This window comes from Sander vitreus, chromosome 8 (genome assembly GCF_031162955.1).
Source record: "Sander vitreus isolate 19-12246 chromosome 8, sanVit1, whole genome shotgun sequence".
NCBI classification, from domain to species: Eukaryota; Metazoa; Chordata; class Actinopteri; order Perciformes; family Percidae; genus Sander; species Sander vitreus.
Genome location: NC_135862.1, coordinates 152,501 through 173,852, shown reverse-complemented (window position 1 = coordinate 173,852; position 21,352 = coordinate 152,501). Strand labels below are relative to the sequence as shown.

Genomic DNA, 21,352 nt, shown 5'->3' with positions numbered 1-21,352 from the left:
AAATCTTTCTGTCCGAGTCCGGCCCGCGTCCGACAGAACCGTGACCGAGCCCGACTCCGACACAGTTACAATCTCATTTTTGTTCTCATACCAATGACACATATAGGTTTGTCTGTGTGTGTGTGTGTGTGTGTGTCTCCCCTGTGTGTGTGTGTGTGTGTGTGTGTGTGTGTGCTGACCGTGTGCTCCCCGTGCGTGATCGTTTGTTTCTCGCTGTAGGTGTGTGTGTGTGTGTGTGTGTGTGTGTGCTTGTTTCATGTTGCTCTCAGACTAACGACACATGCACGCTTTATGCTGTAGTGTGTGTGTGTGTGTGTGTGTGTGTGTGTGTGTGTTTCATGTTGTTCTCAGACTAACAACACATGTAGGTGTGTTTGTGTGAAATCTTTTCTGAAGCAGCTGGAGGAACACACACACAGACACAGGGGAGAAACACACGGTCAACACACACACACACACACACACACACAGGGGAGAAACACACGGTCAACACACACACACACAGGGGAGAAACATGGTCAACACACACACACACAGGGGAGAAACACACGGTCAACCCACACACAGGGCAGAAACACACGGTCAACACACACACACAGACACGGGAGAAACACACGGTCAACACACACACACACACACACACACACACACACGGGAGAAACACACGGTCCACACACACATGGGAGAAACACACGGTCAACACACACACACACACACAGGGGAGAAACACACGGTCAACACACACACACACACACACGGGAGAAACACACGGTCAACACACAAACACACAGGGGAGAAACACACGGTCCACACACACACACACACACGGGAGAAACACACACACACACACAGGGGAGAAACACACGGTCAACACACACACACACACACGGGAGAAACACACGGTCCACACACACACACACACACACAGGGGAGAAACACACGGTCAACACACACACACACACGGGAGAAACACACGGTCAACACACACACACGGGAGAAACACACGGTCAACACACAAACACACAGGGGAGAAACACACGGTCAACACACACACACACACGGGAGAAACACACGGTCCACACACACACACACAGGAGAAACACACGGTCAACACACACACACACACACACACACACACACGGGAGAAACACACGGTCAACACACAAACACACAGGGGAGAAACACGTGTCCACACACACACACACACACACACACACACACAGGAGAAACACACGGTCAACACACACACACACACACACGGGAGAAACACACGGTCAACACACACACACACACACACACATATATACACACACGCACACTGAGCTCTCTTAAAGGAGCAGCAGCACCATTTCACAACAAATGTCTTATCACGCTGATGTGACCCGACCCATCAGACTCGGGTCGGGTATCCATGCCTTAGTGTCTTTGTGTATGCATGTGTGTCTGTGTGTATGCATGAGTGTCTATGTGTATTCATGTGTGTCTATATGTATTCATGTGTGTCTATGTGTATGCATGAGTGTCTATGTGTATTCATGTGTGTCTATATGTATTCATGTGTGTCTTTGTGTATGCATGTGTGTCTATGTGTATGCATGTGTATGTGCAAATGTTTTTTGAATATCGTTATTGAAATATATTATGAGTCGTCCTGTATCACGTCTATTCATTTATTACTACTTGTGAAATCCCATGAACAGAGTAACTGATTTCCTAATGATTCATTCATACAGTAACTTACAGTCTGTTTACCAGTAACTAATCATTAGTGCTTGAGTCCCAGTCATTCAGTAACTATTAATTAAACAGTCATTCCTCATTTGTTCCTCATTCATTCATACAGTAACTACCAGTCTGTTTACCAGTAACTAATCATTAGTACTGAATCACAGTTAATCAGTTACTACTCATTAACTAACCACTTGTTCCTCATTTGTTCCTCATTCATTCCTCATTAACTACCTACTTTTTTGTACCTTATCGTAAAGTGTTACCACTTTCAAGTATTCATTCTATCATTTGCATGCCCAACACATTTTCACTCCCATCTCCTAAAATACGGACGCTTGGTCAGGGGCCTTTGTTGCTGTTATTGACGCTAAAAGTCTCCTTTAGCATCATATAACGCGCTTTAATTAAACGCGCTTGGTCGGGACTATTGGCGTCCCTTTTGACGCGGTTAGGTTAAGGAAAAGCTCATGGGTGGGTGACTGTCCAAACGTCCGTAATTTATGAGTTTGGAGTGAGAACGGGTTGGCATACCAGATAGATGCCTCCGCATATACATTTTGAAAGATGATTTGTATTTAATTAACCGTATATTCAGGGGTAATTTATTCCAATTATGGCTCGATACAGAACAGTTTTTTTATATGATATGACCATTAATAGCAAAGCTGGTGTTACAGCTCTGCATATTATTACAGTAAACAATTTGGCTGAATAAAAACGTTGGCATATTCAAATTAATAACACAAATTTAAAAAGTAGCCATACTTATGGAGATCCTTTGTTCAATGGGGAGCCAAGAGAGGCTGGAGTGCAACTGTAAGGTGCTAGTTCTCACAGAGCAGCCTAGAACAAGTCGAGCAGCCCTGTTCTGTGCAACTTGTAATTTTGCTTGATTTGTTATATATGCAGATGACCATACAACCGAAACAGCAGTCCAAATGAGATCAAATTAAAGATTTGGACTCTTCACTCAACACATGTGATTCTACATACGATAAACACTTCCTTGTAACTGCTATGCCATGGCCCATTCTTTTAATAACTGTGTTTATATGCTCAGTCCAAGCTAGATTATCTAGAACTAAACCCAGCAATTTAGCTTTGTCAACCTGTTGGATAGGTTCACCAGATATAGATAAGTCCAATTTGGGGTTGGAAGCCAATTTATGTCGTGATCCAAAGACAATACCTTTGGTTTTTGATATATTTAAGACTAGTTTATTTGTTTTGATCCAATCATGAATAACTTCCCATTCACTAGACATAACTTGATTTACTTCATGACATGTGGTAGCAGTAAAATATAACGTGCAATCATCTGTATACATTATTAAACCAGCATTTTTCACAGTATAAGGCAAGTCATTAATAACAAATGAAAACAGAAGTGGACCCAAACAACTCCGTTGAGGTAAACCACATTGAATTACTGCTATTTGATAGACTACCATTATAAAGACCTTCTGTGTTCTAGAGGAAAGATAAGTCATCATCAAGGTGGTCGCAGGATGGGCTAAAACCATAACATCTCAGCTTCTCTATTAAAATATGGTGATCAACAACATCTAATGCAGCACTAAAATCTAACATTACAGCTGCCACTATTTTTGAGTCATCGGTTTCCTTTAGCCAATGATCAGTCAGAAGTGGAGTAACTTTTTTATAAGCTGATTTTCAATTGTCAAGCAATCTTGTATCTGAACATTAATAATCTTCTCCATGATCTTGCTGAGCGCAGGGAGAATGCTTATCGGTCTGCTATTAGACCCATTAAAAGGTAACTTTAATGGGAAGATGTTTCCCTCCTTCCACAACAATCTCTTAACTTCTCTAGCTTCTATATGGTTGAATAGAATTATAAAAAATTTAAAAAGTCATAGTATAGTATGTCGAAACACAGAGAGACACACACACACACACACACACACACACACACCCTCTCTCTTATCTCTGGATGTTTCCTCTCTTCTCTGAATAATGTGGGTATGAAGACGCGTCAGCCTCTGGTTTTAGAGTCATGTAAAGGACATTGACATCTACTGACTAGAGAGCTGATGCTGCAAAGTTTCCTCCGATGATGAGATAAAGAAGTCATGTTTGTTAAAAAAAGAACAAGAGCAGCTGCTGATCATCAGTACTTTTAGCGTGTATAGAGCCAGCATATTTCCACCAGACTCCATGTAAATAATCAGGACTTTTAGCGTGTATAGAGCCAGCATATCTCCACATGTAAATGGGTGAATTAAGGGTTTATTTCAACCAAACCAGAGTGGTGATTGTTGGAACAGTGGAAAGATGAACCAAGACAGCTTTTGATTGATTTAGTTTCTGTCCACTTTGAATGAAGTGTGTTTTACGATGATAAAAGTCCTGATTATTTACATGGAGTCTGGTGGAAATATGCTGGCTCTATACACGCTAAAAGTCCTGATTATTTACATGGAGTCTGGTGGGTTTGGTGATGGTGATTTCGGGGCTGTTTCATGTTAAACTAAAAGGATTTACCAGCTCTCTCCCGGTGAGCGAGGCTGCAGGTGAGTGGAATGGGACGCGTCCCTCATTGTGTTAGGAGAGAGGAAACTCTGCATAGGAATCCCCCAGCAGGCCTGAGTGACGTCACACAGCCCTGACAGCTGATCTAATGGAGGATAACTGGATCCATCATCATGTTTCCACTGGGACGGTTGGTCAGACTGGGAAGAAATCTACGGTGGCCCTGAAGTGCAAATCACAACAGCAAATATGAAAACACGACAGCAAATATGAAAACACGACAGCAAACAGGAAAACACGACAGCAAATATGAAAACACGACAGCAAATATGAAAACACGACAGCAAACAGGAAAACACGACAGCAAACATGAAAACACGACAGCAAATAGGAAAACACGACAGCAAATAGGAAAACAAAACGGCATTAACTTCTACCGGAAAAGGTAGGGCCTATCTTGCAGAGGACGGAGCCTCCTGATTGGACAGACGGACTGTCTCTCTGTTAAAAGTAGGCGCTTTTCCGTGTTTTTCACCTCTCCTTCCTGTTAAAAGACAGACAGTCCGTCTGTCCAATCAGGAGGGTCCATCCTCTACTAGATAGGCCCTACCTTTTCTGGTAGAAGTTAACGCTGTCGTGTTTTCCTATTTGCTGTCGTGTTTTCCTATTTGCTGTCGTGTTTTCATATTTTATGTTGTGTTTTCCTATTTGTCGTCGTGTATTCCTATTTGCCGTTGTGTTTTCCTATTTTCCGTTGTGCTTTATGATTTGTTGAAGTGTTTTCATATTTGCTGTCGTGTATTCCTATTTGCCGTTGTGTTTTCCTATTTTCCGTTGTGCTTTATGATTTGTTGAAGTGTTTTCATATTTGCTGTCGTGTTTTCGTATTTGCCGTTGTGTTTTATGATTTGCTGTTGCGTTTTTCTATTTGCTGTTGTGATTTGCACTTCAGGGCCACCGCAGAAACCTCACAGGCTCACACTCAGTGTACTTCAAAATAAAAGCAAGCAAGATAAACATTAGGCAAAAATCATGCATGACAAAATATAAGATGACATATAAGATATGGAGGTATTACATACATGGCAACATGTAAGATTAGATAAAAACAAGGTAAAAACAAGATGAAATAGTTTTATCTTGGTGGCCTAAAGGTTAGCGAAGAGAGCTTGGCACCGGGAGTCGGAGACTGTGGTGGTACTGGGCAGCTTCCAGGTATGAATGTGATCAGATCAGACTGTAGTAGTACTGGGCAGCTTCCAGGTATGAATGTGATCAGATCAGACTGTGGTAGTACTGGGCAGCTTCCAGGTATGAATGTGATCAGATCAGACTGTAGTAGTACTGGGCAGCTTCCAGGTATGAATGTGATCAGATCAGACTGTGGTGGTACTGGGCAGCTTCCAGTATGAATGTGATCAGATCAGACTGTGGTAGTACTGGGCAGCTTCCAGTATGAATGTGATCAGATCAGACTGTAGTAGTACTGTGCAGCTTCCAGGTATGAATGTGATCAGATCAGACTGTGGTAGTACTGGGCAGCTTCCAGGTATGAATGTGATCAGATCAGACTGTGGTGGTACTGGGCAGCTTCCAGTATGAATGTGATCAGATCAGACTGTGGTAGTACTGGGCAGCTTCCAGTATGAATGTGATCAGATCAGACTGTAGTAGTACTGGGCAGCTTCCAGGTATGAATGTGATCAGATCAGACTGTGGTAGTACTGGGCAGCTTCCAGGTATGAATGTGATCAGATCAGACTGTGGTGGTACTGGGCAGCTTCCAGTATGAATGTGATCAGATCAGACTGTGGTAGTACTGGGCAGCTTCCAGTATGAATGTGATCAGATCAGACTGTGGTGGTACTGGGCAGCTTCCAGTATGAATGTGATCAGATCAGACTGTGGTGGTACTGGGCAGCTTCCAGTATGAATGTGATCAGATCAGACTGTGGTAGTACTGGACAGCTTCCAGTATGAATGTGATCAGATCAGACTGTGGTAGTACTGGGCAGCTTCCAGTATGAATGTGATCAGATCAGACTGTGGTGGTACTGGGCAGCTTCCAGTATGAATGTGATCAGATCAGACTGTGGTGGTACTGGACAGCTTCCAGTATGAATGTGATCAGATCAGACTGTGGTAGTACTGGGCAGCTTCCAGGTATGAATGTGGAACTTTGTGAATGTGATCAGGGTGTTCCTGCAAAATAGAGGCTGTCTCTCAGTGAACCTTCCCTGAATAAATAAAGGTTAAATAAAAAATACATGAAAATAAAAACAATAAAAATGGATAAAGGACTGGTTCTCTCTGTCTTTTGGGTTCAAGTTCAAATGTGTATTTACTCAGTACTTAAGCAGAAACTGGACTGTAACAGGAAGTCTTGTTTGTGTCCAGTTTATTACCAGGATATTACCATATAACTTGTAGTAGATTACTTGTTAGCACTTTCATTCATGAAGCACTTTCGTTTTTTTAAATTACATTCAATTAAAAAGACAATAAACAAATGGTTAAAATGACACAATTTAAGAAAAGGTATTAAACAGTTAATTCAATAAAACGCAACTGAGTTAGAGCAGCTCAGGGGGCTATGTTGTGTAGCATCCCCAGCTAGCAATAACCAACTCTTAAAATAAAAGGTCTATGAAGATTTTATTTACAATAGCCTACTTACACACAGTAACCGTTGTCATATTCACAAACACGTCGTTAAGAGCTAAGTGAGAAACAAACAAAAAAACTCTCATAATGCTTCAACAATCTCTTAACTTCTCAAGCTTCTCTACGGTTGAATAGAATTATACAATTTTTAAGAAGTCATAGTATGTCAAAACACACACACACACACACACACACACACAGACACACACACACACACACACACACACACAGACACAGACACACACACACACACACACACACACACTCTCTCTTATCTCTGGACGTTTCCTCTCTTCTCTGAATAAGGTATGAAGACCCGTCAGCTCTGTGGTTTTAGAGTCATGTAAAGGACATTGATTACTGGATAGAGAGCTGATGCTGCAAAGTTTCGTGTATAGAGCCAATATATCTCTACATGTAACCAAACCAAACCAGAGTGGTGATTGTTGGAACAGTGGAAAGATGAACCAAGACGGCTTTTGATTTAGTTTCTGTCCACTTTGAATGAAGTGTGTTTTTAGATGGTAAAGTACTGATTATTTACATGGAGTCTGGTGGGTTTGGTGATGGTGATTTATTATTGTCTTTTTAATTGATGTAATTAAAAAGAACAAAAGTTATTCATAAATAAAGATATTGATATTATTATTGTTGTTGATATTTTAAAGTAGTAAGTTTACAGTTCACAGTTAGGAGTAGCTAGCACACACTGGCTTGTTAAATCTAATATTACCATGAAATGAAATAGAAACAGGTAGTTTTGCATTTAGCAGCACAGATTCAAGTTTATACCACAGAAACTACCAGAAGCGTAAAGTTAGGTAAGTTATTCAATTCAATTCAATTTTATTTATAGTATCAAATCATAACAAGAGTTATCTCAAGACACTTTACAGGTAGAGTAGGTCTAGACCACACTCTATAATTTACAAAGACCCAACAATTCCAGTAATTCCCCGTTTCCAGTGTAGCAGAATGTAGCAGGGCACTGCAGGGATTTGCAGGGTTAGGGTTAGAGTTAACCCTAACCCTTTCATCTTATATTTTGTTTATCAAGCCTGATTTTTGCCTAATGTTCTTCTTGCTTGCTTTTATTTTGAAGTACATTGACTGTGAGGTTTCCTCCCAGTCTGAACAACCGTCCCAGTGGAAACATGATGATGGCTCCAGTTATCCTCCATTAGATCAGCTGTCAGGGCTGTGTGACGTGGCTGTTACTAAATAAACCCTGGATACATAAATTAGTACCTTTTATTGCTGGGTAATTGAGGGGGTATTTCTAAGGTTTATTGCTTATTTTCTCAGGAAGTACACACTTTTATCTGAGTTATTACCATCCTAAACCAGTCAGAACTACATACTACTTTGTTGAATTAATAAGTAATACCTTAGGTCTAACATCGTACTTCAGCTGTAGTTTCTCTATAATGACCTACTTTTTACCAGTGGTAGTTACCTAATAATGTAATATTATTACCATGTAAATACCAGGTAAATATAGGGAACTGTAAAAGGAAGGTTACCGTGTTCTCTGCATGAATGTGTCCATCCCTTGTTTTAAAGCCAGTGTATACCAGCCTATATTAAAGCCAGTGTATACCGGGCTGTATTAAAGCCAGTGTATACCGGGCTGTATTAAAGCCAGTGTATACCGGGCTGTATTAAAGCCAGTATATACCAGGCTGTATTAAAGCCAATTATGAAATGATCATATATGCATATTAAGTGTGTGTGTGAGCTGAAAGCTGTGCTCCTCTCCGTGTCCTCAGGTTCACAGCGACAACAGCAGCACAGAGCATCAGCAGCAGGACACTGAGCACTGAGCATCGCACTTTGAAGAAGGTGGAGTAGATCCCAAAGGGCTCAAAGTACACCAACACAGTTCTCTCTGTTGAAAGTGTAAAAAAAAAAAGCTTCAAAAGCATAAATAAAGAGAACTTAAAGCATCCAAAAAAGGATGAAACATGTTCTGTGTTTAATCTGCTAATCATTTCAGCTGTACTTTTAGGGCTATATATTGTTAACAAAACATCAGATTTTATAAACTACATTGTGTTTTGTGTGCAGAAATCTTAATGTGTAAATTAACTAGTAACTAAAGCTGACAGATTAATGTAGTGGAGTAAAAAGAAGACCCGTCAGCCTCTGTGGTTTTAGACTCGTGTAAAGGACATTGATTACTGGATAGAGAGCTGATGCTGCAAAGTTTCCTCTGATGATGAGATAAAGAAGTCATGTTTGATAAAAAAAAAAGAAAAAGAGCAGCTGCTGATGAGGGTTGGTGTAGAGCGTATATGAGCTGAGTGGTGTCAGTATCTGTCGACCTCGGAGCAGAATGGCTGCAGTCACAGAGCTCTCCTTCCTGCTGTTTGCTCTCATCAACAACATCCATGCAGAAGAACGGATCATCGTTCAAGAGGAAAGAGACTCTTACACCTTCAACCTCCCCGAGAACACCAACTCCTGCCTGATCTCCAGATCTGTTGGTGAGGAGAAGCTTGTCCTGTGGAACACCTCTGACCTCTGGTCCAGCAACTCCTCAGTACCTGAACACTTGAAACAACGACTTGTCAGCATGGTGAAAACTTCTTCTTACACCATCCTCAACCTGATCCATTCAGACTCAGGCCCGTCCAAGAGGAGTGTTGGACTGAGGGCAACGTGACCCATGAGAACAACTTCACTATTACTGTTTGTAGGTCAATAGATTGGGGAAATATTAGAGAGATAGAGAGATATTTCAAAGCGAGTCTTGGAGGAACAGTGGACGTGCCATGTTGGGGAGCAGTTGAACTTGGGGGAAACATGGAGCAGAGTGTTTGGGGACAATAAGAAATCAGTGATGGACAATGTTAGAGGAAGATACCAAGTGGTGACAAACACATCAGCTCTTCGTGTTTCCAAGGTCACAACAACAGACTTTACACGGTACAACTGTCTGGTGATGAACCAATAGCAGTGTGTTAGCAGTTACGCTGTAGAGTTGTTCCTACCGTATGAGAGAATCTACGGCTCAGTGGGAGAGACCGCTGTGTTGCTGTGCACCATCGCTGACTCAACTGATGAACAGCCCCCACGTTGGATTGATCCGGTGTATTCCACTGAGCTAGGACTACACAACCACATTGTTCCTTCAGTAGACCAAAACTACTCGCTGGTGTTTCATGGGCATGTGTTAAATATGTTAAATCACTCAGGTCAGTACTCCTGTGAAGTCTCTAAGAGAGATCAAGAGTATTGGCTGTTTGTGTGCTCCAAATTTGCCCCCTCCTGCTGTAGAGGTCTTCTCAGAGGGAGAAGAAGTCACTCTCAGATGCACAGGTTGGGGAGAGGGTAAGGACAATGTTTGGTTTATCAAGTCGAACCGAACAGAGGGAAGAATCTTTAGTGTAATGTCTAATCAGAGAATGAGCAGAGTGAGCAGGTACTTTAATAAAGATAGCCTGGTTATCTCTAATATCTCAGTGAGAGACGCAGGGGAGTACTGGTGTGCAGTTACTGACCCAGATGATCACATCACCTTATTCCAAAATGAAGCTGGCTTGTCCAAATGTGTGTCTGCATACCTCAAGTGACTCTGTTTGTGGCGTGTGTGCAGAAAAGGCTTCTTCCGCATCACTCTCCCGTACAGCTTCTCCTTGTGCAAAGTGCGCTGAATTGTTGAACGATGCACAGTGACACTGTCTGCAGCAAGATGATGTTGTAGGTCTTTGGAGGTGGTCTGTGGTCTGTTTCAGACCATTCTCACCATCCTTCGCCTCTCCGATATTTCACTTGGCCTGCCACTTCTGGCCTTAAAGCGTTAACTCTCGCCAAAATGCAACCTAGGGTTTTTTTTGTGAATGTACCCGAGTCAAACTTTAGTTTAAAAGCATATTTAGGACGAAAGCGTCACTTTTAAGATTTACCGTATTCTCGTTTTTCGGTCAAATGGCCTTTTGAATGGGAGTGCTAGGGACACTTTGATGCTAGCCTCAAAATCACTATTTTTAAAACACTAAGAAGGCTCAACACAACATGAGACTTTGCTCCAAGCATCACCAGGAGCTCTACACCTTAACTCCACCGGTGACCAAGATATCCTAAACCTGTGGCTACTTGTTTTGATATCGACTGGTTTTGACTGCCGAGGTGGTAGCGGCCGTCAAACAACCCTAGGTTGCATTTTGGTGAGAGTTAGGCTTTAATAAGAAATGTGCCTGTGGTCTTCCTTTTCCTCACTATGTTCCTCACAGTGGACACTGACAGCTTACATCTCTGCGATAACTTTTTGTCCATAAAGTCCTAGTATAGTACAGTTGTGTTCAAAATAAAAGCAGTCCAACATCACTAACCTCATAAATTTTTTGGTAGAAGTGATATTTCTACATGGCAAATAATTTCCTAATAAGTGTTGCAGAGTCATAGAAAACCGACAGAGCCACCAGTCATGACATGATGCTGCTCATTCTGTGTAATTGAATCTGTAATTGAGAGGGGCATGTTCAAAATTATAGCAGTGTTGTGTTCAATTAGTGAGGTGATCGATTCTTCTTGATCCAAAGCCTGAACGACGTGGGAAAAAAACCGTCAACTACCATTCGAATGGATCGAAGAATAGCCAAAATGGCAAAGGCTCAACCAATGATCAGCTCCAGGAAAACCAAAGAAGACTTACAGTTACCTGTGAGTACTGTTAGGATCAGAAGAAGGCTATGTGAAGCTAAGCTATCAGCTAGAAGCCCCCGCAAAGTCCCATTGCTGAAAAAAAAGACATGTACTGAATAGGTTGAAATTTGCCAAAGGACACATTGACTGGCCAAAGGAGAAATGGAGCAACATTCAGTGGACTGATGAGAGCAGAATGGTTCTTTTTGGGTCTAGGGGCTGCAGACAGTTTGTCCGACGACCCCCATGCACTGAAGTCAAGCCACAGTATACTGTGAAGACAGTAAAGCATGGTGGTGCAAACATCATGTTATGGTAACGTTCCTCATACTGTGGTGTTGGGCCTGTTTATCACATACCAGGGATCATGGATCAGTTTCAATACATCAGAATACTTGAAGAGGTCATGTTACCTTATGCTGAAGAGGAACTGCCTTTGAAATGGGTCTTTGAACAAAACAATGACCCCAAACACACCAGTAAGAGAGCAAAGTCTTGGTTCCAGATGAACGAAATTGATGTTATGGAGTGGCCAGCCCAATCCCCAGACCTCAACCCCATAGAGAACGTGTGGGGTGACATCAGAAATGCTGTTTCTGAGGCTAACCCAGTACTGCAGAGGGATTGTGGGATGTAGTTCAATGGTCCTGGGCTGGAATACCTGTTCACAGGTGACTCCATGCAACACAGATGTGAAGCAGTTCTCAGAAATAATAGTTATGCAACTAAATATTAGTGCAGTGATTCAAAGTGAAGCAAACCCTTGAGACATTTTTCAGTTCATACAGTAAATGTTTGAGTTTGTAAAGAAAAATGCAAATACTGCTATCTTTTTGAACAGCCTAATATTCCTTTTTCTTCACTTTCTGTAAAGGTAGAACACAAACGTGATCTCTTCTGGTCATGTTCTGATTTGGAGATGAATGTTCAGTGTTCCCAATGCATTGATATTATGGAATTAAAAGATATTCAGAGGATTTTGAGCATTATTCACTTTTTTAAACACACTGCTATAATTCTGACACAACTGTATGTCCATAAAGTCATAGTATAGTATGTGAATAAATGGTGTATTTTGGACATTGTATACTGTGAGTTTCTATACTATACTCTGTTTCTGAGGAAGATGAAGTAAACATCAGTATTTATTGATTGACAGACTCGATGAAATGCAACACTTTAATTTCATCACAATTTACATTCTGATGGAGAAACATGACGAGTACAAATTATTATAAAAAAACCTAAACACAAACAGCTGATTTACACGTTAACCCCAAAACACTGAGTTTATTTACATCATCAGGGTTCAGGGCTCCAGCCGGGGCTCTGATTGGTCGGCGAGCCATCATCGAGTGGCGAGTCGCCGTTTGGTCGTCTGCTCCACCAGTCGGTGATAATCAGCCAGTTTGTCCCGAACTTTATTATACATCTGAAAACATGACCACGTTTTATTAAAAAACACACACACACAGCGTTTCACTATCTTTGTGGGGACCCGTCATTGACATAATGCATTCCCTAGCCCCTTACCCTAACCTTAACCATCACCACTAAATGCCTAACCTTAACCCTTACCCTAACCTTAACCAGAACCTCATTCTAACCCTAAAACCAGGTCTTAACCATCAAACAGACCTTTAACCTTGGGGGGTCCAGCATTTTGGCCCCAGAAAGCTGTCGGGACCCCACAAGTATACTGGACTCCCGGTTTCTGGACCCCACGAATATAGTTAAACAAGAAAACACACACACACACACTTCTCCCAGACCAACATGAACACAACTTCTTTCAGACGAACATCTGAGAGTGTAAACAGGAAGTGATGACTCACGCTGCTGTTGGTCTGCGTCTCGTTCAGAGTCTGTAACAGCTGATCAATGGACGTGTAGGGCAGCCAGACGGAGGACGAGGTCGCAGACAGGGGTCTCTGAAACACACACACAGATTAACTGATTGCAGAATCAGAAGATCATAACCTGTTATTAATATCAGTAGGAGTTTAATTCTTCAGTAAAAATATAGAAACTGAAAACTTAGCCAAGTATTTTCTACATAAACAGGAACCAGAAAGGTCTTCAAATCCTTCCTTGTTCCAGCTTAAAAACCTGGGGGCCCCTGTATAGGAGTACTGGTGCAGTATTATTTGCAGTATTTGTACCTCTATTCCTAAGTACTGGTGCAGTATTATTAGCAGTATTTGTACTTCTATCCCTAAGTACTGGTGCAGTATTATTAGCAGTGTTTGTACCTCTATCACTAAGTACTGGTGCAGTATTATTAGCAGTATTTGTACCTCTATCCCTAAGTACTGGTGCAGTATTATTAGCAGTGTTTGTACCTCTATCACTAAGTACTGGTGCAGTATTATTAGCAGTATTTGTACCTCTATCCCTAAGTACTGGTGCAGTATTATTAGCAGTGTTTGTACCTCTATCACTAAGTACTGGTGCAGTATTATTAGCAGTATTTGTACCTCTATCCCAAAGTACTGGTGTCCCCGTCCGAGCAGGGCGTCGATGTACTCCAGCACCAGGTCGGCTGCAGCATCCAGAAGGTCAAAGTTCAGGTAGAGACGCAGCAGAGAGGCCGCGTCCACGCCCTGAAACACACACACAGATGCATCATGGGAAAATGCCCTGAAACAACCCCCTGCCCCCCCAGCAGTGACAGACTGTCCCCTCTCTGTGCCGAGCACTGACCTTGTAAGAAGAGATGAGCCAATCAGGGAGCGGCACGGCGTGTGACAGCAGCTTGTTGATGACGCAGCGGTGATGCTGTCCGTTAGAGGACGGATGGAGATCCAGGTAGGAGGAGAGCAGACGCCACGCTTCGTCTGTCGCACTGACACACACACACACACACACAGTACAAAGCGAGAGTTATTAATAATTGAGAACTTTTCCATCAGGAGACTAAAAGATGATCTTCTGTTACTTCTGGAGCTGGAACATCACACCTTTTCACCAGCTTTCTTGATGAGTTCTTTGTATTTTCAACATCACAATATACTGATTATTAACGTCACTTCATAACATATTGTATTAATTACACGGTTTACGGGCCGGGGGCAGATGGTTTTAGTGTGAACTTTGAGAAGCGCTGGTATAGAAGATATTATAATAATAATAATAATAATAATAATCATCCCACCTGGACTCCTTGGTGTTGACGACAGATGACAGCTGATTGGCAGCCAACCAGCTCCAGGCTTCATTCTGAGTCTCCTCCCCCCCGAACTGCAGCTTGATGCACCTGACACACACAACTATTAACGACTAAACATAATGACTCATGTTTGAATATCCACATATTTCACTTGGGTAATAGAAGTATAGAAGACGCGTTGGCTACGTTGAACGTGTGCGGAGCGTTGGCGGGCCGATGTGCTGCTGAATGCATCTGTTAACCGTCTCCACCTGCAGCGCCACACGGTGGAGGACTGGGAGTCACAGAGACTCGCTGAGCTTTTCCTCTGGGACTGTTGGAGGCAGCACAGAGCTGTGAACCATCAACCTACTGTCAGCTGTTATCAGAGCTGTGTACCATCAACCTACTGTCAGCTGTTATCAGAGCTGTGTAACATCAACCTACTGTCAGCTGTTATCAGAGCTGTGAACCATCAACCTACTGTCAGCTGTTATCAGAGCTGTGAACCATCAACCTACTGTCAGCTGTTATCAGAGCTGTGTAACATCAACCTACTGTCAGCTGTTATCAGAGCTGTGAACCATCAACCTACTGTCAGCTGTTAGAGCTGTGTAACATCAACCTACTTTCAGCTGTTATCAGAGCTGTGAACCATCAACCTACTGTCAGCTGTTATCAGAGCTGTCAACCATCAACCTACTGTCAGCTGTTATCAGAGCTGTGTAACATCAACCTACTGTCAGCTGTTATCAGAGCTGTGAACCATCAACCTACTGTCAGCTGTTATCAGAGCTGTGTACCATCAACCTACTGTCGGCTGTTATCAGAGCTGTGTACCATCAACCTACTGTCAGCTGTTATCAGAGCTGTGAACCATCAACCTACTGTCAGCTGTTAGAGCTGTGTAACATCAACCTACTTTCAGCTGTTATCAGAGCTGTGTAACATCAACCTACTGTCAGCTGTTATCAGAGCTGTGTACCATCAACCTACTGTCAGCTGTTATCAGAGCTGTGAACCATCAACCTACTGTCAGCTGTTATCAGAGGAATCAAGAAATAAAAACAAACTCTCCAAACCAAACTGCCAACACGCTCACTGACAGACATTAAGTCGTTCCCTGTCTATCTGGAGTTTAATTTAAAAGAAATATAGACACGTTATGATCCATTTCTGTGTGAAAGAGCCACACACACCTCACGCAAAAACTATAATCAGAAGGCTGTCCTGTCATACGGTTGTAGAGCAGCTCTCCATGGAGCAGACGCACCACTCACGCCCTGCTCTTTGTCCGTGTGCCAGTTTCATAGATTAACCTGGAAGCGTAGCGTTGGAGCATCCGCTCCGCATACGTTACTCTGCAATGTAGCCGGCCCGTTACTTCTGAAGAATATTTCTCATTTGGATGATGTCATGAAGCAGGAAACGTACTTGAAGGTGAGACCCTCGAAGACTGAAGTCAGGTTCAGGTTGAAGGTCTGACACACGGACAGAGCCGAGTCAAACAGTCCAGTTTGGACCAACAGGGACACCATCTCCACTGGGGACGCAGTGCCTACACACACACACACACACACACACACACACACACAGTCAGAACTAGATATTCATCGTTATCACATATTTCCTCATATCGTGCAGCATAATAAAGAGCAATCTGATGATGAAGTAAATGATTGCCGTGTACCGGCGATGGCGGCCGATGGCGGGTGGTGCTGGGCAAGCGTGAGGCGGCTGCGGGACAGGATGTACTCCTTCTCCAGGTCCTTAAGTTCCAGGATGTCCACCTGACGTTTCACTGCACCACCACACACACAGGAAGTTAGCAGCAGTACAAAACTATTATATTAAAAACTATTGTATTAAAAAGGCTTTAATGATTGTGTGTGTGCACAGTAGAGCTTATATCGGGCCCAAAAAAATCCAGCCCCCCCTACCCGAGCCCGACACATTAACTGTAATTATGATCCCGAGCCTGATTTAAACCCGACAATGTTTTAATACGTGGCCGTTATAACTGACGTTAACTAACTACTATTCAGAGTTATCTTAATGAATAATGCAACAAGGACGAAGCATGTAAACAGCTGTTAGTTTATTCAGAACGGATCACAAATGATCTGAATGAAGAAATGTAAAATATCCTCGACCCGTCGCTCCCTCAGCTGAATAGTGAGGGGACCAGATCAAGACATCAACATAATCAAAGACCTGGAACCATATAGGACACTTTCTGGTCCCCATCACCTAATTAATACTGTCCTTCATCACGGTCTCCATCACCTCATTAATACTGTCCTTCATCACGGTCTCCATCACCTAATTAATACTGTCCTTCACCACGGTCTCCATCACCTAATTAATACTGTCCTTCACCACGGTCTCCATCACCTAATTAATACTGTCCTTCATCACGGTCTCCATCACCTAATTAATACTGTCCTTCATCACCGTCTCCATCACCTCATTAATACCGTCCTTCACCACGGTCTCCATCACCTCATTAATACTGTCCTTCATCACGTCTGCATGCTGACCCACTGGCCACGATGTAGCCCAGTTTACTTCCCACTCAGGTCAGGACATCCACCCAGAGCTACGGGAGGAGCTGGAGAGGCAGAGCTTTCTCCCCACCCAATAAGGCTAATTAAGTCATGATTAAAAACACAAATGCTTGATCAAGGGCCCGGCCTGGTGGTTGGGTCCGGTTCGGGCAGAGAATCTAAACTCTAGTGCACAGGGAGGCTGCTGATGACGGTGTATATTTATATATTGTATTTGTGTGTATTTGTTAAAGTCACCTGGTTCAGAAGAAAACTCTCCGTCAGAGTTCCTCTTCGGAGACGCTCCGGGACGCTCGTACTGAAATACAAACACTCTCAATTATCTCCAATCATACATATATATAAATATATGTGTGTGTGTGTGTGTGTATCTGTGTGTGTATGTCTGTATCTGTGTGTGTGTGTGTGTGTGTGTGTGTGTGTATGTCTGTATCTGTGTGTGAGAATCTGTATGTATGTCTGTGTGTGTATCTCTATGTATGTCTGTGTGTGTCTGTCTGTCTGTCTGTGTTACCGTGGCTCCTGCAGCTGGCTGGACTATCCAGGCGTATTCAGGTCTGATGAGGCGGAGACAGTTGAGAGCAGCCAGGTAACAGTTGACCTGTTTCTGGAGACCCAGACGAGTCCGCACCTCTCTGCCCAGACGCATCCCCAACTCAAACATCACTGTCCCCGCTGAACACACACAACACACACAGTTATAAACACAACACACAGTTATATATATATATATATATATATATATATATATATACATATACACACACACACACACACGGCGGCTCGATGCACACACCAGCACACAAGTATGAACATCAGACCACTTATGTAGCTACGGGGAAAGCTCCGACCTTCCTGTCGAAAGCAGACTGTTTGTGTTTAATCCAGGGTCTGACTTTTCATAAACAAAAAAAAACAGTTGTGGCAGTGTGTTTTTCTTCTGAAAACATCATTGCCTGCCTATTGACATTGACTGATACACCGCCCTCTGGTGGACAGAACATATACAACTTATACCAGCGTAGGTCTTACTGAAGGCATTTAATGGTCAAAATATTATTAATAGATATTTGAATATATTCAAATATTAATAAACAAACAAACTTCGAATATGATTTTGGGGCAAAAGTCAAAGCCCTAACACACACACACCTGTGTCTGTAGCACTACCTTTCCTGTAGCGGTGTCTGTAGCTGTCTGTACCTTTCCTGTAGTTGTGTCTGTAGCACTACCTTTCCTGTAGCTGTGTATCTGTATCTGTCTGTACCTTTCCTGTAGTTGTGTCTGTAGCACTACCTTTCCTGTAGCGGTGTCTGTAGCTGTCTGTACCTTTCCTGTAGTTGTGTCTGTAGCACTACCTTTCCTGTAGCTGTGTATCTGTATCTGTCTGTACCTTTCCTGTAGTTGAGTCTGTAGCACTACCTTTCCTATAGCTGTGTATCTGTAGCTGTATCTGTCTGTACCTTTCCTGTAGCTGTGTCTGTAGCACTACCCTTCCTGTAGCTGTCTGTACCTTTCCTGTAGTTGTGTCTGTTGATGTAGTTGTGTCTGTTGTTGTTGTGGTCTGTACCTTTCCTGTAGTTGAGTCTGTGTCTGTAGCTGTGTCTGTAGATGAGTCTGTCTGTAGCTGCATCTGTAGCTGTATCTGTAGTTGAGTCTGTCTGTAGCTGTGTCTGTAGTTGGGTCTGTGTCTGTATCTGTAGTTGTGTCTGTTGATGTGTCTGTAGCTGTCTGTACCTTCCCTGTAGTTGTGTCTGTAGCTGTATCTGTAGTGGTCTGTACCTTTCCTGTAGCTGTGTCTGTCTGTACCTTTCCTGTAGTTGTGTCTGTTGATGTAGTTGTGTCTGTATCTGTAGTGGTCTGTACCTTTCCTGTATTTGAGTCTGTGTCTGTAGTTGTGTCTGTAGCTGTATCTGTCTGTAGTGGTCTGTACCTTTCCTGTAGTTGTGTCTGTTGATGTTGTCTGTACCTTTCCTGTTGTTGTGTCTGTTGATGTTGTTGTGTCTGTTGTTGTTGTGCCTGTTGATGTGTCTGTAGTTGTCTGTACCTTTCCTGTAGTTGTGTATGTTGATGTGTCTGTAGTGCTCTGTACCTTTCCTGTAGTTGTGTCTGTTGATGTGTCTGTACCTTTCCTGTAGTTGTGTCTGTTGATGTGTCTGTACCTTTCCTGTAGTTGTGTATGTTGATGTTGTCTGTACCTTTCCTGTAGTTGTGTATGTTGATGTGTCTGTAGTGGTCTGTACCTTTCCTGTAGTTGTGTCTGTTGATGTGTCTGTACCTTTCCTGTAGTTGTCTGTTGATGTTGATGTGTCTGTACCTTTCCTGTAGTTGAGTCTGTTGATGTTGTCTGTAGATGTCTGTACCTTTACTGTAGTTGTGTCTGTATCTGTAGCTGTGTCTGTAGTTCAGTCTGTGTCTGTAGCTGTGTCTGTATCTGTCTGTACCTTTCCTGTAGTTGTGTCTGTTGATGTGGAAGGCGTACAGCAACTCGTAGTAATTATGACTCAGCAGATCCAGACTTCTGGCCCGAGACTCGATGATGCCAACCACCTGACCAAGACACAGCACATTAAACAACAACAACAACAACAACAACTCAACGTCTCATATCTAAAGAGTTCTTTTACATCACTTCTTAAAACATCATTTACCATCATATTCAGAGTATTATAGATATGTTGATGTCAGAGTATTACCTGGTAGAACAGGTTAGTGGTAATGGGTCTGGGTATTACCTGGTCGTGCAGGTTGACGTAGGAGAACTGGACTAAATCCTGGAGCTGAGAGCGTTCACACAGAACCACCACCAGCTGACGGAGACAATCCAGTTGCCTGGGAAACAACAACCACCGTTAATACTCTTAATACTCTATTGTATTCATCGTGAACTAGTACAAGACTTCAGCCGTAATGTTGTCATTTCTTTTTGTTTTATAAAACTGGTATCGTTCAGGAACCGGAATCAAAGTGTCTTTACACTCTTTCACTTCTTTAAATGTGTGTATACATTAGTATAAATATAAATCTGTGTATATGTACATGTTGTAGTCAGGGTTCTGTATATGAAAATAATGTGTGTATTTGTACGTACATGCTGCAGTCAGGGTTCTGTGTATTAATATAGTATAATGTGTGTATTTGTACGTACATGCTGCAGTCAGGGTTCTGTGTATTAATATAGTATAATGTGTGTATTTGTACGTACATGCTGCAGTCAGGGTTCTGTGTGAGCGCTTCGTAAGCTTCAGCGTTGTGTCCCAGGTCCAGGTGATGTTTGAAGATCCGAGTCCACAGAGCCGCCTGAACACAAACACATACTCATTATATAGTATATGTATGTATGTATGTATGTATGTATGTATGTATGTATATATATGCGTGTGTGTGTGTGTGTTGCCTGACTGTTGTTACCTGACTGTTGATGTCGCTGGCGGCCTCTGTGATCGCCAGAGAAGCCAACTGGATGACAAGTTCAGGGAGACCCACATCCTCCAGGAGACGCAGCACCTACACACACACACACACACACACACACACAATTTATGTATTTAAGATACATTATTCATTCACTAAGATAGTTGGTGTCCTTAAAGGATTTTTCCTCATTTTTCTAATTAAGGCATTAAGATCAATTTCCAAAAGATCATTTTTTATTCCTCTTTTTAGTCAACTTTAGCATGGCTTCATAACCTTATGAGCACCACTGTACCTCGCTGTAGTACTGTAATACCTCACTGTAGTACTGTAATACCTTGCTGAGGTGGGGGGGTGTTAACTACGCTAACTAACCGTGTATTGTGAACCACATGTAACCCTGTGTCTCAAAGACCGGGCAGCAGCAGGCGGGACGTTGAGAATCCAGGCGTGAGAGGTGATGATAGTTCCAGTCACTTCGTCATGTATTCACTTCGTTGAAACAAGAGAAGAAAGCCTCACTGATGTGAAGAACAGGACAGAGAAACACATAAATGTTCTCTGCCTGCCGTATGCCAACGCTACGGTGAGTCCATCACCCTGTTTCTGCCCGGGCATGCCCCAGCTGCCACACATTTGTTGACTCTGACGCACACGCGACGGTGAAATGACGATTTATCCCTTTAAA

General features: G+C 42.6%; 1 protein-coding gene across 3 annotated transcripts in view; it reads right to left on the bottom strand.

Annotated features, from left to right (window-relative positions):
* Nucleotides 1–12,700: 12,700 nt before the first annotated feature.
* The window catches only part of nup160 (nucleoporin 160), a 27,455-nt gene continuing 18,803 nt past the window's right edge, over nt 12,701–21,352 (bottom strand). For all 3 annotated transcript variants that reach the window (XM_078256254.1, XM_078256255.1, XM_078256256.1), the window contains exons 22-34: nt 20,662–20,757; nt 20,456–20,550; nt 19,986–20,082; nt 19,695–19,800; nt 17,765–17,925; nt 17,488–17,548; nt 16,374–16,484; nt 16,118–16,241; nt 14,690–14,791; nt 14,239–14,380; nt 14,013–14,138; nt 13,371–13,466; nt 12,701–12,967 (exon numbers count right to left, since the gene is read on the bottom strand). In XM_078256254.1, coding sequence (XP_078112380.1) covers nt 12,884–12,967; nt 13,371–13,466; nt 14,013–14,138; nt 14,239–14,380; nt 14,690–14,791; nt 16,118–16,241; nt 16,374–16,484; nt 17,488–17,548; nt 17,765–17,925; nt 19,695–19,800; nt 19,986–20,082; nt 20,456–20,550; nt 20,662–20,757 — 1,401 coding nt within the window. In that variant the 3' untranslated portion in view covers nt 12,701–12,883. The remainder of the gene's footprint in view (nt 12,968–13,370; nt 13,467–14,012; nt 14,139–14,238; nt 14,381–14,689; nt 14,792–16,117; nt 16,242–16,373; nt 16,485–17,487; nt 17,549–17,764; nt 17,926–19,694; nt 19,801–19,985; nt 20,083–20,455; nt 20,551–20,661; nt 20,758–21,352) is intronic.